The 12,526-nt window shown below is 39.9% G+C and overlaps 1 protein-coding gene across 1 annotated transcript; it reads right to left on the bottom strand.

Moving 5' to 3' along the window:
- Positions 1–239: 239 nt before the first annotated feature.
- Positions 240–12,061, bottom strand: LOC150006417 (lipoyl amidotransferase LIPT1, mitochondrial). The gene is made up of 2 exons (XM_090281702.1): positions 12,006–12,061; positions 240–1,415 (listed from the first exon to the last, which is right to left on the bottom strand). Exon 2 carries the CDS (start codon positions 1,412–1,414, stop codon positions 293–295), a length of 1,122 nt encoding a protein of 373 aa, XP_090137828.1. The 5' UTR covers position 1,415; positions 12,006–12,061; the 3' UTR covers positions 240–292.
- Between the last annotated feature and the right edge of the window lie 465 nt (positions 12,062–12,526).

Here is a 12,526-nt window from a genome sequence, read left to right as displayed (position 1 = left end):
GAGGTAAGAAAAAGCACTAACTCTAAGGTCAGAGTGTCCCATATGGTAAACATTCCTAAGATGGTAATAAAGGCAGGAGCTGAAATATAATGAATGCCAGGTATTAAAATCAGTGAAGAAAGAGAGCATCCTAGAGGTCAGCAGAATATATGGACAAGGATGGGTGATACACTCAAATGGGGAGAAGTTACTGAAAGAGGCTAGGCCCTTTTAATTTTAAGAGACATACAATGTACATTGAAATTTTTTATTTTCTTATTGAAACTGCCAATATTAGTAAATTTACTTGCAATCACATTATTCCCTTAATTTTTTCACAGAGAATATTCCATCTACTGTATAGTTCATCATCTTCTGGACATGTTCTATGTAATGCATTTGTTAACATAGTAGTTTCAATTGGGCAAAACTTACTGCCAATAAAACTTGAATTTAATTTGTCACATATTTCCAGTGGCAACCAATGATCTGGTGCTTCAATGTTACAGATTTCAATTCTCCCGTTCTTTACATCTATGAATACTTTAATTTCCAAGTATGACTGTTTGTGTAACACATTAAAGGAAGTTTTTACACTGAACTTTGGAGTTTTGCCGTAGATCCATTCCCAGGTTTGTAGTTCTTTGACTTTGCTATTTATTCCAGGAAACAGCGTCTCATCTGTTGGGTTTATGAGGTTGATGTGATTATCAGTCTGATGATAAGCAGCATATTCTGCAGCAATAGCATTTGTCAGTACTTCACAGGTCAGAGTGGGGTCTTTTTCCAACAGATTTTTTACTGAGGAAGGTATGCTAGCAGTGGCATTGCTCCTGATCCCCTGGTAAGGGCTCTTGAGCAAAGACGACAAGAAGGTCCCATCAGTACTACATAACAAAGTGCAGTGGTGATAAGCAGTAGTCCGGCCAATCTTAGAAGCTGTTCCTGAGATTTTAAACTGGCCATCAAGTAAAAGGTCAAATCTTTTGGTAGGCTGCACATCCAGCTGGGGTTGGACAGCATTCAGAGCTCTCACAACTAATTTTAGATTTTCCATCCTATCATACTTTTTTTTGGTTGTAAAAAAAGTCAAATTGATATTACCCATATCATGGTAAACTGTTCCTCCTCCACTTCTTCTCCGAGCCAATTTTACACCTTTTTCTCTCATCAGATTCAGGTTACATTCCTGCCAAGGATTCTGATGCCTACCAATTACAATAGAGGGAGAATTTCTCCAAAAGAACAGGACTGGCTTGCCTTCTAGGTTCATATGGTCATGGATCCAGTCTTCTACAGCCAGATTTTGGTAAACGTCATTGGAAACTGACTGTAAAATGAGCCCCCTTTTTACTGTGTTTTTAAAACCAGTTGCTGAGACCTGGAGGTTACAAAGTAACTGGAAGCAATTCTTCTTTGAAAATGGAATCAGCATGCTTTGAAAAATGGAAGAAAAACAAATTATTTGATTGAGAAAAGGAAAATTAAATTGTTTTCTAGTTATCAATTCTTGGTTATCTAATTCAAACTCTATCCAGGACAGCTGCCTTTAGGTTTACCATTCGTCTTGAACAATTCTACAACAGAGTACTCAAAGGAAATAAATATAGACAAACTTCAAATAATTTCAGTTGAAATGGAGTAAGGGCACAGATTATTCAAACAGTAAATCTACAAATATATTATGTAATATATCTCATAGCCAAACCAGTTATTTTGAATTCGCAGGTAATACATATGTTCACTGAGAAAGAATGAGAATATACAGATATGGAAAAAGAGTACATTAAAAGACCATACCACGACTTGGAGATAATCACAATGAACGATTTGGTATGTACCCATTTTTCTCTGTGCAGGTATAAACACACACACACTTTCCCCCTACAGAAATAGAATCATACTATTATTTCATTCAACATTAAATCTGTTTTTACATTAGCTTTAATGTTGTGTATTATTGCATTATTAGATATACTACAGTTTACTCAATCAATCTCTTAGTTTGTATTGGGTCAGCCAAAAAATTTGTATGGTTTTTATCCATAAAGTAAAAGACACATTTTTCATTTTCACCAATAACTTTAATGATTTGGGTATTTTGAGTATGTTGGCTATATCCCGCGTGGTATAACATTGATTGTTCTCAATTAATGTCTTGATTTGATTGCTATCAACTTCAACTGGTCTACCCGACCGTAAAGCATTGTCCAACGAGAAATCTCCAGCATGAAACTTTGCAAACCACTTTTGATACTTTTGACCAGTCACAGCACCTTCTCCATACATGGCACAAGTCTTTTTTTGTGTGTGTGTGTTTCAGCTGTTTTTACCTTTCTTGAAATAATAAAGCATAATATGCTGAAAATGTGTATTTTTTCATTTTTTATGGTAAAAGATTTTTTTTCTTAATTGGTTGTTACAATAGCTCCAATTTTTTACCCCTTTGCTCCCCTCCACCCAGTACCCCCCATTCCCCAGCAATCCCACGCCGCTTAGTTCATGTCCATGGGTTGTGCATATAAGTTCCTTGGCTTCACCCTTTCCTATATTATTTTTTAAATTAATTATATTTTTATAAAAATAAAAAATAACAACCCCCCCCCCCAAACTTAAGACCCTTTATAATCTTATAAAGGACAATGGGCAAAGGTCTCGTGCTCCTCTAGCTGCTTCAAGCTGGACATGGTCATCATCCTACCTATCTTTGGGTCCAGAAATCACTAAAAAAAGTGGGGGTATAGTAGGGAGGGTGGCCTTCCCACATGGGGAAGGATCCTGCAGACTCCAGGTGAGTTGGCTGTCCCCGAAAAATGGCGTTCTTAGTTTAACAGTCTGGAACCCTTGCTGTATTAGATAATCACTCAGGTAATGAGATAATAGGCTTATGCCCTCTGCTTCAATTTTGCTTGTTTGTTTGTGTTGTTCGATAGTCTCTAGTAATAGGTGATATCATATGGTATTTTTCTTTCATTGCCTGGCTTATTTCACTATGCATAATTCTCTCTAGTTCCATTCATGTTGTTGCAAATGGTAGAAGTTCTTTCTTTCTGCTACATAGTACTCCATTGTGTAAATGTACCACGGTTTTTTGATCCACTCATCTACAGATGGGCACTTAGGTTGTTTCCAGCATTTGGCTATTGTAAATAGCGCTGCTATGAACATAGGGTGCATAGGCTCTTTTGAATTGGTGTTTCAGGATTCTTCAGATATAATCCACTACCAATGGAACTGCTAGTTCAAAGGGCAGTTCCATTTTTAGTTTTTTAAGGAAATTCCATAGTGTTTTCCATAGTGGCTGCACCAGTCTGCATTCCCACCAACAGTGCACTAGGGTTCCCGTTTCTCAACATCCTCGCCAGCACTTCTTGTTGATTTGTTGATGGCCATTCTGACTGGTATGAGGTGGTATCTCATTGTGGTTTTTATTTGCATCTCTCTGATGGTAGTGATGTTGAGCATTTTTTCATATGCCTTTGGACCTTCTCTATGTCCTCTTTGGAGAAGTTTTTGTTCAGGTCCCTTGCCCATTTTTGAATTGAGTTGTCTGTCTTCTTGGTGCTGAGTTGTGTAACTTCTTTATATATTGTGGAGATCAATCCCTTGTCTGAGGTATCATTGGCAAATATATTTTCCGATGTGGTTGGTTCCCTTTTCATCTTGCTGATGTTTTCTTTTGCTGAGCGGAATCTATTTAGTTTGATGTTGTCCCATTTGTTTATTCTTTCCTTTATTTCCCTTGCCTTAGGAGATATATCAGTGAAAATGTTGCTATGTGAGATATCTGAAATGTTCCTGCCTATGTTTTCCTCTAGGACCTTTATGGTGTCACAGCTTACATTTAAGTCTTTGATCCATCTTGAGTTTATTCTGGTGTATGGTGTAAGTTGGTGGTCTAGTTTCATTTTTTTGCATGTCCCTGTCCAGTTCTACCAACGCCATTTATTGAAGAGGCTCTTTTCACTCCATGTTCCCCCTTTGTCGAATATTAGTTGACCATACAGACCTGGGTTTATTTCTGAGTTCTCTATTCTGTTCCATTGATTTATATGTCTGTTCTTATGCCAGTACCAGACTGTTTTGATTACCGTGGCCTTGTGGTATAGTTTGGTATCAGGTATTGTGATTCCTCCTACTGTGTTCTTCCTCAAGATTGCTGTGGCTATTCGGGGTCTTTTTGGCTCCATATAAATTTTTGAAGTATTTGTTCTAGGTCCGTGAAATATGTCGTTGGTATTTTAATAGTAATTGCATTGAATCTATGAATTGCTTTGTATAGTATGGACATTTTAATGATGTTGATTCTTCCCATCCATGAAGATGGTATATGCTTCCATTTATTTGTATCTTCCTTAATTTCTTTCTTCAGTGTTATGTAGTTTTGTGAGTATAGGTCTTTTACCTCCTTGATTAAGTTAATTCCTAGGTACTTTATTTTTCTTGTTCCTATAGTAAATGGGATTTCTTTTTCTAGTTTCTATCTCTATTTTATTGTTGGTGTACAGAAATGCCTTCGATTTCTGAATATTGACTTTGTACCCTGTAATAAACTGCAGTGGTGATAAGCAGTAGTCCAGCCAATTTTAGAAGCTGTTCCTGAGATTTTAAACTGGCCATCAAGTAAAAGGTCAAATCTTTCGGTAGGCTGCACATCCAGCTGGGGTTGGACAGCATTCAGAGCTCTCACAACTAATTTTAGATTTTCCATCCTATTGTACTTTTTTTTGGTTGTAAAAACTGTCAAATTGATATTACCCATATTTTGCCAAATTCACTTATTATGTTGAGTAGTTTATTAGTGAAGTCTATAGGGTTTTCTATGTACACTATCATGTCATCTGCAAATAATGACAGTTTTACTTCCTCTTTTCCAATTTGGATGCCTTTTATTTCTCTGTCTTGTCTGATTGCTGTGGCTAGAACTTCCAAGACTATGCTGAATAGGAGTAGAGAGAGTGCACATCCTTGTCCTGTTACTGACCTCAGGTGGAATGCTTTCAGTTTTTGCCCATTGAGTATGATGTTGGCTTCAGGTTTCTCATATATGGCCTTTATTATGAGGAGGTACGCTCCCTCTATTCCCATTTTGCTGAGTGTTTTCATCATAAATGGGTGCTGTACTTTATCAAATGCTTTTTCAGCATCTATTGATATGATCATGTGGTTTTTGTCTTTCATTTTGTTTCTGTGGTGTATTACGTTTACTGATTTGCGAATATTAAACCATCCTTGCATGCCTAGGATGAACCCCACTTGATTGTGATCTATGATCTTTTTAATGTGTTGCTGGATCCGGTTTGCCAATATTTTGTTGACGATTTTAGCATCTATGTTCATCAGTGATATTGGCCTGTAGTTTTCTACTTTGTTGTGTCTTGACCTGGTTTTGGAATTAGGGTAATGCTGGCTTCATGGAAAGAGTTTGGGAGTCTTCCCTCTTCTTGGATTTTTTCTTGGATAGTTTGAGGAGGGTAGGAGTTAGTTCTTCCCTAAATGTTTTGTAAAATTCACCTGTGAAACCATCCAGTCCAGGGCTTTTGTGTGCCGGGAGTTTTTGATTACTGCTTCAATTTCACTAGTTGTTATTGGTCTCTTCAGGCTTTGTGCTTCTTTTTGACTCGGTTTTGGAATATTATATGTTTCCAGAAATTTGTCCATTTCATCTAGGTTGTCAAATTTCTTGTGATACAGTTGTTCGTAATAATTTCTTACAATCCTTTGTATTTCTGTGGTATTGGTTGTGATTTCTCCTTTTTCATTTCTGATTTTATTTATTGGGTCCTCTCTTTTTTTCCTGATGAGCCTGGTTAAAGGCTTGTCAATTTTATCTTTTCAAAGAACCAGCTCTTGGTTTTATTGCTCTTTTCAATTATTTGTTTAGTCTCTATGTCATTTAATTCTGCTCTGATCTTGATGATTTCTTTCCTTCTACTCACATTTGGCTTTGTTTGTTGTTATTCATCTAGGTCAGCAGTCTCAACCTGTGGGTCGTGACCCCTTTGGGGGTCAAACGACCCTTTCACAGGGCTTGCCTAAGACCATCGGAAAACATATATAACTACATATTGTTTTTGTGATTAATCACTATGCTTTAGTTATGGTTGCAGGTCACCACAACATGAGGAACTGTATTAAAGGGTCGTGGCATTAGGAAGGTTGAGAACCACTGCTCTAGGCCTTGTAGCTATAGGGTTAGATTTTTTATTAGAGATTCTTCTGTCCTTTTTAGCTAGGCTTGTATTGCTATGAACTTTCCTCTCAGGACTGCTTTTGTTGTATCCCATAAGTTTTGGGTTGTTTTGTGTTCATTATCATTTGTGTCCGAATTTTTTTGATTTCTTTCTTGATGTCATTGTTAACCCATTCATTATTTAATAGCATGTTATTCATTCTCCATGAGTTTGAATGTCTTTGGGTTTTTTATTTGAGGTTGATTTCCAGTTTCAAGGCACTGTGATCTGAGAATATGCTTTATATAATTTCAATTTTCTTGAATTTGTTGAAGCTTGTTTTGTGTCCTTCCATGTGGTCTATCTTTGAAAATGTTCCATGAGCACTTGAAAAGAATATATATTTTGCTCCTTTGGGGTGAAAAGTTCTATATATATCAACTAAGTCCATATGATCTAGAGTGTTGTTCAATGCCTCAAAATCCTTGGTGTTTCTTTGCTTTGAAGATCTGTCCATTGTTGACAATGGGGTGTTAAGGTCCCCTACTATGAGTGTGTTGCTGTCTATATCCTTCCTGAAGTCTTTCAAAAGTTTCCTTACATATTTGGATGCTCCTATTTTGGGTTCATATATGTTTACAAGGGTTATATCTTCTTGATGGGTTTCTCCCTTAAGTATTATGAAATGCCCTTCTTTGTCTCTTTTTATGGCCTTTGCTGTGAAATCTCTTTTGTCTGATATGAATATTGCTACCCCAGCTTTTTTTTCATGTCCATTTGCTTGAAATGTTTTTTTCCATCCCTTTACTTTCAGTAGATCTTTTGTTCTAAGGTGGGTCTATTGTGGACAGCATATATGTGGGTCATGCTTTCTAATCCATTCAGCTACCTATGTCTTTTGATTGGTGCATTTAATCCATTTAATGTTATTATCGATAGGTACCTATTCATTTTCATTTTACCCCTTTTTGCTTGTGTTCCTCTCTATCTCTGTTTCTTCATGATTTTTTTAAATCATTTATTGTTTGTTTGTTTTTATTTACTTATTTTTAGAGAGAGGGGAAAGGAGAAAGAGAGGGAGAGAAACATCACTGTGTGATTGTCTCTCATTCATGGCCCCAACTGGGGACCTGATGTGCAACCTAGTCATGTGCCTTGATTGGGAATCAAACCAGCGACACTTGGCTCACAGGCTGACGCTCAATCCACTTAGCCACAGCAGCCAAGGCTTGTTTCTTCATCTTCTTAAAGCATTCCCTTTAGCGTGTCTTGCAATGCTGGTTTGGGGGAGATGTATTCTTTTAGTGTTCTTTTGTCTGGGAAACTCCTTATTTCACCTTCCATTTTGAATATGAGCCTTGCTGGAGAGAGTATTCTTGGTTGTACACCTTTGTTTTTCATTGCTTGGAATATTTTTTGCCATTCCCTTCTGGCTTGTAGTGTTTCTATTGAGAAATCTGATGCTAGCCTTATTGCAGCTCCCTTGTATGTTATTAGCTGTTTCTCACTTGCTGCTTTTAGGATTCTCTCTTTGTCTTTCAATGTTGCCATTTTAATTATGATGTGTCTCAAAGTGGGCCTGTAGGGGTTCATCTTCACTGGGACTCTGTGCTTACTGAACTTGCGTGACTCGTTCTCTCATCAAGTTACGGAAGTTTTCTGTCATTACTTTTTCAAACAGGTTTTCTGTCCCTTGGCCCTCTTCTCCTTCTGGTATTCCTATGATACAGATATTATTATGTTTCATGTTGTTTCTACATTGTCCTCCAGCTCGCTGATCCAATCTTCTGCTTCCTCTAGTCTCCTTTTAATTCCTCCCACTGTGTTCTTCAATTCAGAAAATGTATTTTCATTTCCTCCTGCTCTTATTGATAGCTTCTATGTCCATTTTCATGCTGGTGTAAGTCTCACTTAAGTTCCATGTAGTTTCCCAGGAGTTCTTTATAGTTTTCTTTGAGCTCACTGATCTCATTGAGCTTCTCTATAATCCGTGTTTTGAATTCCATGCCTGATAGTTTGCTTTCCTCTATTTCATTCAGCACTCTTCTGGGGATCCCTCCTTTCCTTTCGATGGGGGGGGGGGGATGTTTCCCTGTCTCCTCATTTTTGTGACTCTTCTTGTTACTGCTTCTTAGATTGATCTGCACTTCCTGGATCTGCCCCTGATGGTGTCAGATCGTGTATCAGTCTGGGCCTAGGCAGCCTGTCGGAGACTACCAGAGATCTACTGCCTTTGTCTGTCTCCTTTCGTTGTTTATCTATTTAATCTTTGATCAGCTGTCAGGCTTAAGCACTGAGGGTGGGGCAGATTAATTCCTGTGTGTGGGGCTTTTGCTTCCCCTCAGGCTGATGCCACTTGGAGGGGAATGGTCTGCCTGCAGTATGGGGAATGAGTCAGCACTGGGACTCAGTCAGCAGCTGCCCTTGTTCTCTCCTCAAAGCCACTGCCCCAAATTCTCCCCAAGCATCTCTAGTCCTCTCTGCCTTCCCTCTGCTTGAGCCCAGGGTAAGTGGGTGCCAAAATATTTTTGTATGTGATCCACTAAGAACTCTTTTTCTCCAGTTGTTTCTTTCAGGTCAGCAAAAATCCCTGTTGTTTTGCTTTTCACAGCTGTATGCTATTTTACTTTCTGCTCTGTTGCTGTACGCTGGGAAGCCCAGCTGGGAGTTTAGACTCTGTCCTTCTCAGGGGAACTTCTGGCTGCTGAGCTGTTTCTCAGTCCCTTCAGCTACTACCCATGGGAGCCCAGCCAGCCCTTTCGCATCTCCACACTTCCTACCCATCACGTTTTGTGATGAAGTAGCCTTTTCTGTCTCTCCGTGGTTATAAGACTTCTCTCCAGCTAGTGTTCAGTTGGGTATTCCAGATGATTTCTCCACAATTAATTTGCAAGTCAAGACTGGTCCTGGGAGGAGGTTAGTGTAGCTTCCACTTCTCTGCCATCTTGGATCCTTCCGTGTATTCTTCCATCTTCAATATTTAAATGGTTACCAAAAAATCCACCATTTTGATTTTTTTTTTAAATGCACGCTGATGTGACAGCTGTCACAATACAATCTTAACAAAATGTTTTGAATGAAGTTAAAGACAACTAAGCACAACAAGAGCCACCATATGGAAAAAAACCAAATGAACTTTTTGACCAATGCAGTAAATTGAGGTTGTTTCTACACGTTCCATGTTATCAACAATGTATTCACAAACATCTCTGTGGAAAGCTTTAATTATGCCCCTATAATACTTTCAAAACAATGCCTATTTGACATTTAGCTATATGATTTACTGGCAACATAACATTAAGATCAATATTAGACTAGGATGGACACCCTGAGGTCAGGCAATCTGAGTAGCAGGGTATATGGAAAGTCTATGAACAATTTTATTATGTTTGGATGCTTTACACATTTTTTTTAAAAAGCAGTCCTTTATGAACTAATAAGTGGAAAAAGGCTGAAAATATGAGCTACAGTAATGAAGTATTTTGACTAGTTATGGTTGTAAAGAAATCATTCTATTCCAATTCTGTTTTTTAGGATGGTCACTATTTTCATTTAGGTTAAAGAACTGGGATAGAATGGATTATTTTATAATTTTTTAATCGTCTCCTGAGGATATGCTTGTTGATTTAGAGGGGGGTGGTGGAAGTGGAAGGGAGGGAGACAGATAGACAGTCAATCAGTTCCCTCCCTTATGATCCCTGACCAGGGATGGAACCTGAAACCTAGGTATGTGCCCTGACCAGGAATCAAACCTGCAACCATTTTGGTGTTCGTATTAAAGTCCATAACCAGGCTAAATTCTTTAGTAGTTATGTCCTAGAAACACAATTCCCAGGTTAAAGAGTCTCACATTTTCATCACTCTTGATGTTTTGATAAATTATGCTATGGAAAAGATGAACCAGTTTACACTCAGTCCAGAAAGGTTAGGAGAGTTTAATAGAGGATGGGATACTTAAAACTGTTTTAAAATCTGATGGTGTTTACCAAGTGGATGGGAGTAGCATAATCCAGGCATACACAAAGACAGAGTCATCTACTAATAAGGCATGTTTTGGGGACTCCCATTTCAGGGACAGAGTTACACAACTAGTCTTCTATGGCTACACTCCTCTAGGAAGTCTCTGTGGCTAGACTGCACTGCTTTGGTTAATCCGTTTGTTCTTGGTTCTGTTTGACTGAGTTTGATCTAGTCCCTCATTCACTGAACCAGTATTTATGGAGTGGTGTACAAGGCACGAGGTAGTAAGGGAACAGAGAAGGGGAGAAGACAAATTCATGGAATTCTAAAACATCTGGACTTCTAAAAGCAGCTGGAATCTATTGAAGTGTTTTAAGCAGGAAGGTGTTATGCAAAACCACCACTGCCTGCAGTGTTGAGCATGGATTAAAGAAAAGCTAGACCAGGGTCATGGAGACCAATTAATAGACTAATGCAGTTGTCCAAGCTAGAGATAATGAAGGCCTCAACTTGGGTAGCAGACATAAAGAAGGGGACAGATATGAGCGACATTTAAGGCCACAGAATGGTTCCTGTTTTCGTGCAACTCACAATCTAGTGGGAGATACTAAAAAGCAATTAAAGCAATAAAAATATTGTCCTAAGTGCTGTAATAGGGTAAGTACATTAGAGGGCCGTCTATTACTCAGATTAGTGGAACTGACATTGAAGCTGAGATATAAAAGGGGTAAAGTATTACAGCAATATATAATAGCTTGGCAGGGAAAAAAAAAAAAAAGACCCATTCAAAGAATTTAATTCCATCGGTTGATACTTAAGATACATAAAACCGCTGGTATTTAAGAGTGAAAGAATGGGAGTTGCAAAAGATAAGGAGGCAGGAGAAATAGAGGTCAGATAATGAAGAGATTTAAAAATCCAAGTTAAACGCTTAATTTTACCGTGAGGGCCATGCTGAAGAGTTTTAAGGAAACTCAAAGATCAGATTTATACTTGAGACATCACCTAGAGATTTAAGCATGGAGAATCTACAATACTTGGTTGAGTGAGGGTGAGAGACAGTCAAGGATCTTATCAAGCGGGTATTCAGATCAGGCTGTCTAATTTATACTTTTGCTTGGTGCATACAGAATCCAAATAAAAGAATTGAGTTATATGACTTTAATGTCTGATGGGATGACCCCTTTGGAAACCACTTTCTCAACTCCTGGGCTCTGGACAGATCCTGCTATTAAAACCAGGGTATCCTCTCTCTCCTAGAGGAGGCTTGGATTCATCTGCGATAAGTGTACCTCTCTTTTCTTTCATGCTTCAGTACCAGAGAGGTCCTCCACATGAATGATACTCTTTCTTTCATGGTCAGGATATGGTCAAGTCTTGAAGCCTGGTAAAATTCTGTCTCTTTCAACTAACTTTGCTTATCTCTTCTCACCCTGTAATGATGAATTTTATAGTTTTTCTTCAGAGGGCAATCTTATTTCCACGTTCTAGGGGGCACTGCATCGCAAACATTTTTCATCACAGAACAGAAAGCAAAAACTAATAGTCCCACTTATCCACCTAGACAGGCCCAGTTCCTTCAAAAGACTTCCAAGTTATTTCGCCATCTCTGACAGTGCGTCATTTACCCAGAGACGGTCATGTGCACGTTTTATTTCGCCTTTTCGGGTCTGTGGACGCGAACGCGGCTGGAACCCAACACGGTTTAGTTTTTACTTTCCGGTATTGGCGAGAACCCTTTCCCAGCTGGAGCCGACTACTCCCAAGGACCGAGCGCAAACTGTGGCACCTCCAGAACCAAGGTGCGGAGCCCGGCCTGGGAATCCCAGGTGCCCGGCCGGCGACACGCCCCAGCTCCCTGCACCCGAAAGCCGCGCGGCTAGCATAACCCACCTGCTGCTTCCGCCCGCGCCCACGGCCGCGCAGCCTTGTACTAGATCAGGCCCTGCAGGATGCGCGCGCAGTTGCCTCCTCCGTCCCCACCCCGCCCCCGCACTGCCCCGGATGTAGCGCGGGAGGCGGAGCCTCGCTCTCCCCTGCGTGGTTCGGGCCGGACAGGGCAACCCGGGGGGTCTCTAAGGGTCCTTGGGAGTGCCCGATGGGGCACCAAGTCAGATTACAGGCAGAGTCGTGGTGCACGCCCGAAAGCCTAGATCCCCCCAGTTCAAATGGACGGTCCCTGTGTGACAGCGAGAGCTAACGGTACTGGGGCGATGGTAGGAGCGGCGGCCGTGTCAGGCTGGAGGGGAGTGAGCCTAGGGGAGTACGCCAGCAACCCCGGGCACTCAGGCCACACGCCAGGTCCGGGTGCCAAGTAAGTACTTTTACTGAGAGTTCAGGTATTGCGCCGGGTCCTTAACGGATCTCCCCTTCACAGCCCAAAACGTAGATAACTCCAGTTGGAAGGTGAGGAA

The sequence above is a fragment of the Furipterus horrens genome, unplaced genomic scaffold, assembly GCF_987537825.1.
Source record: "Furipterus horrens unplaced genomic scaffold, mFurHor1.1.pri manual_scaffold_6, whole genome shotgun sequence".
Lineage (NCBI taxonomy): Eukaryota > Metazoa > Chordata > Mammalia > Chiroptera > Furipteridae > Furipterus > Furipterus horrens.
This window is presented reverse-complemented; position numbering and strand designations above follow the sequence as displayed.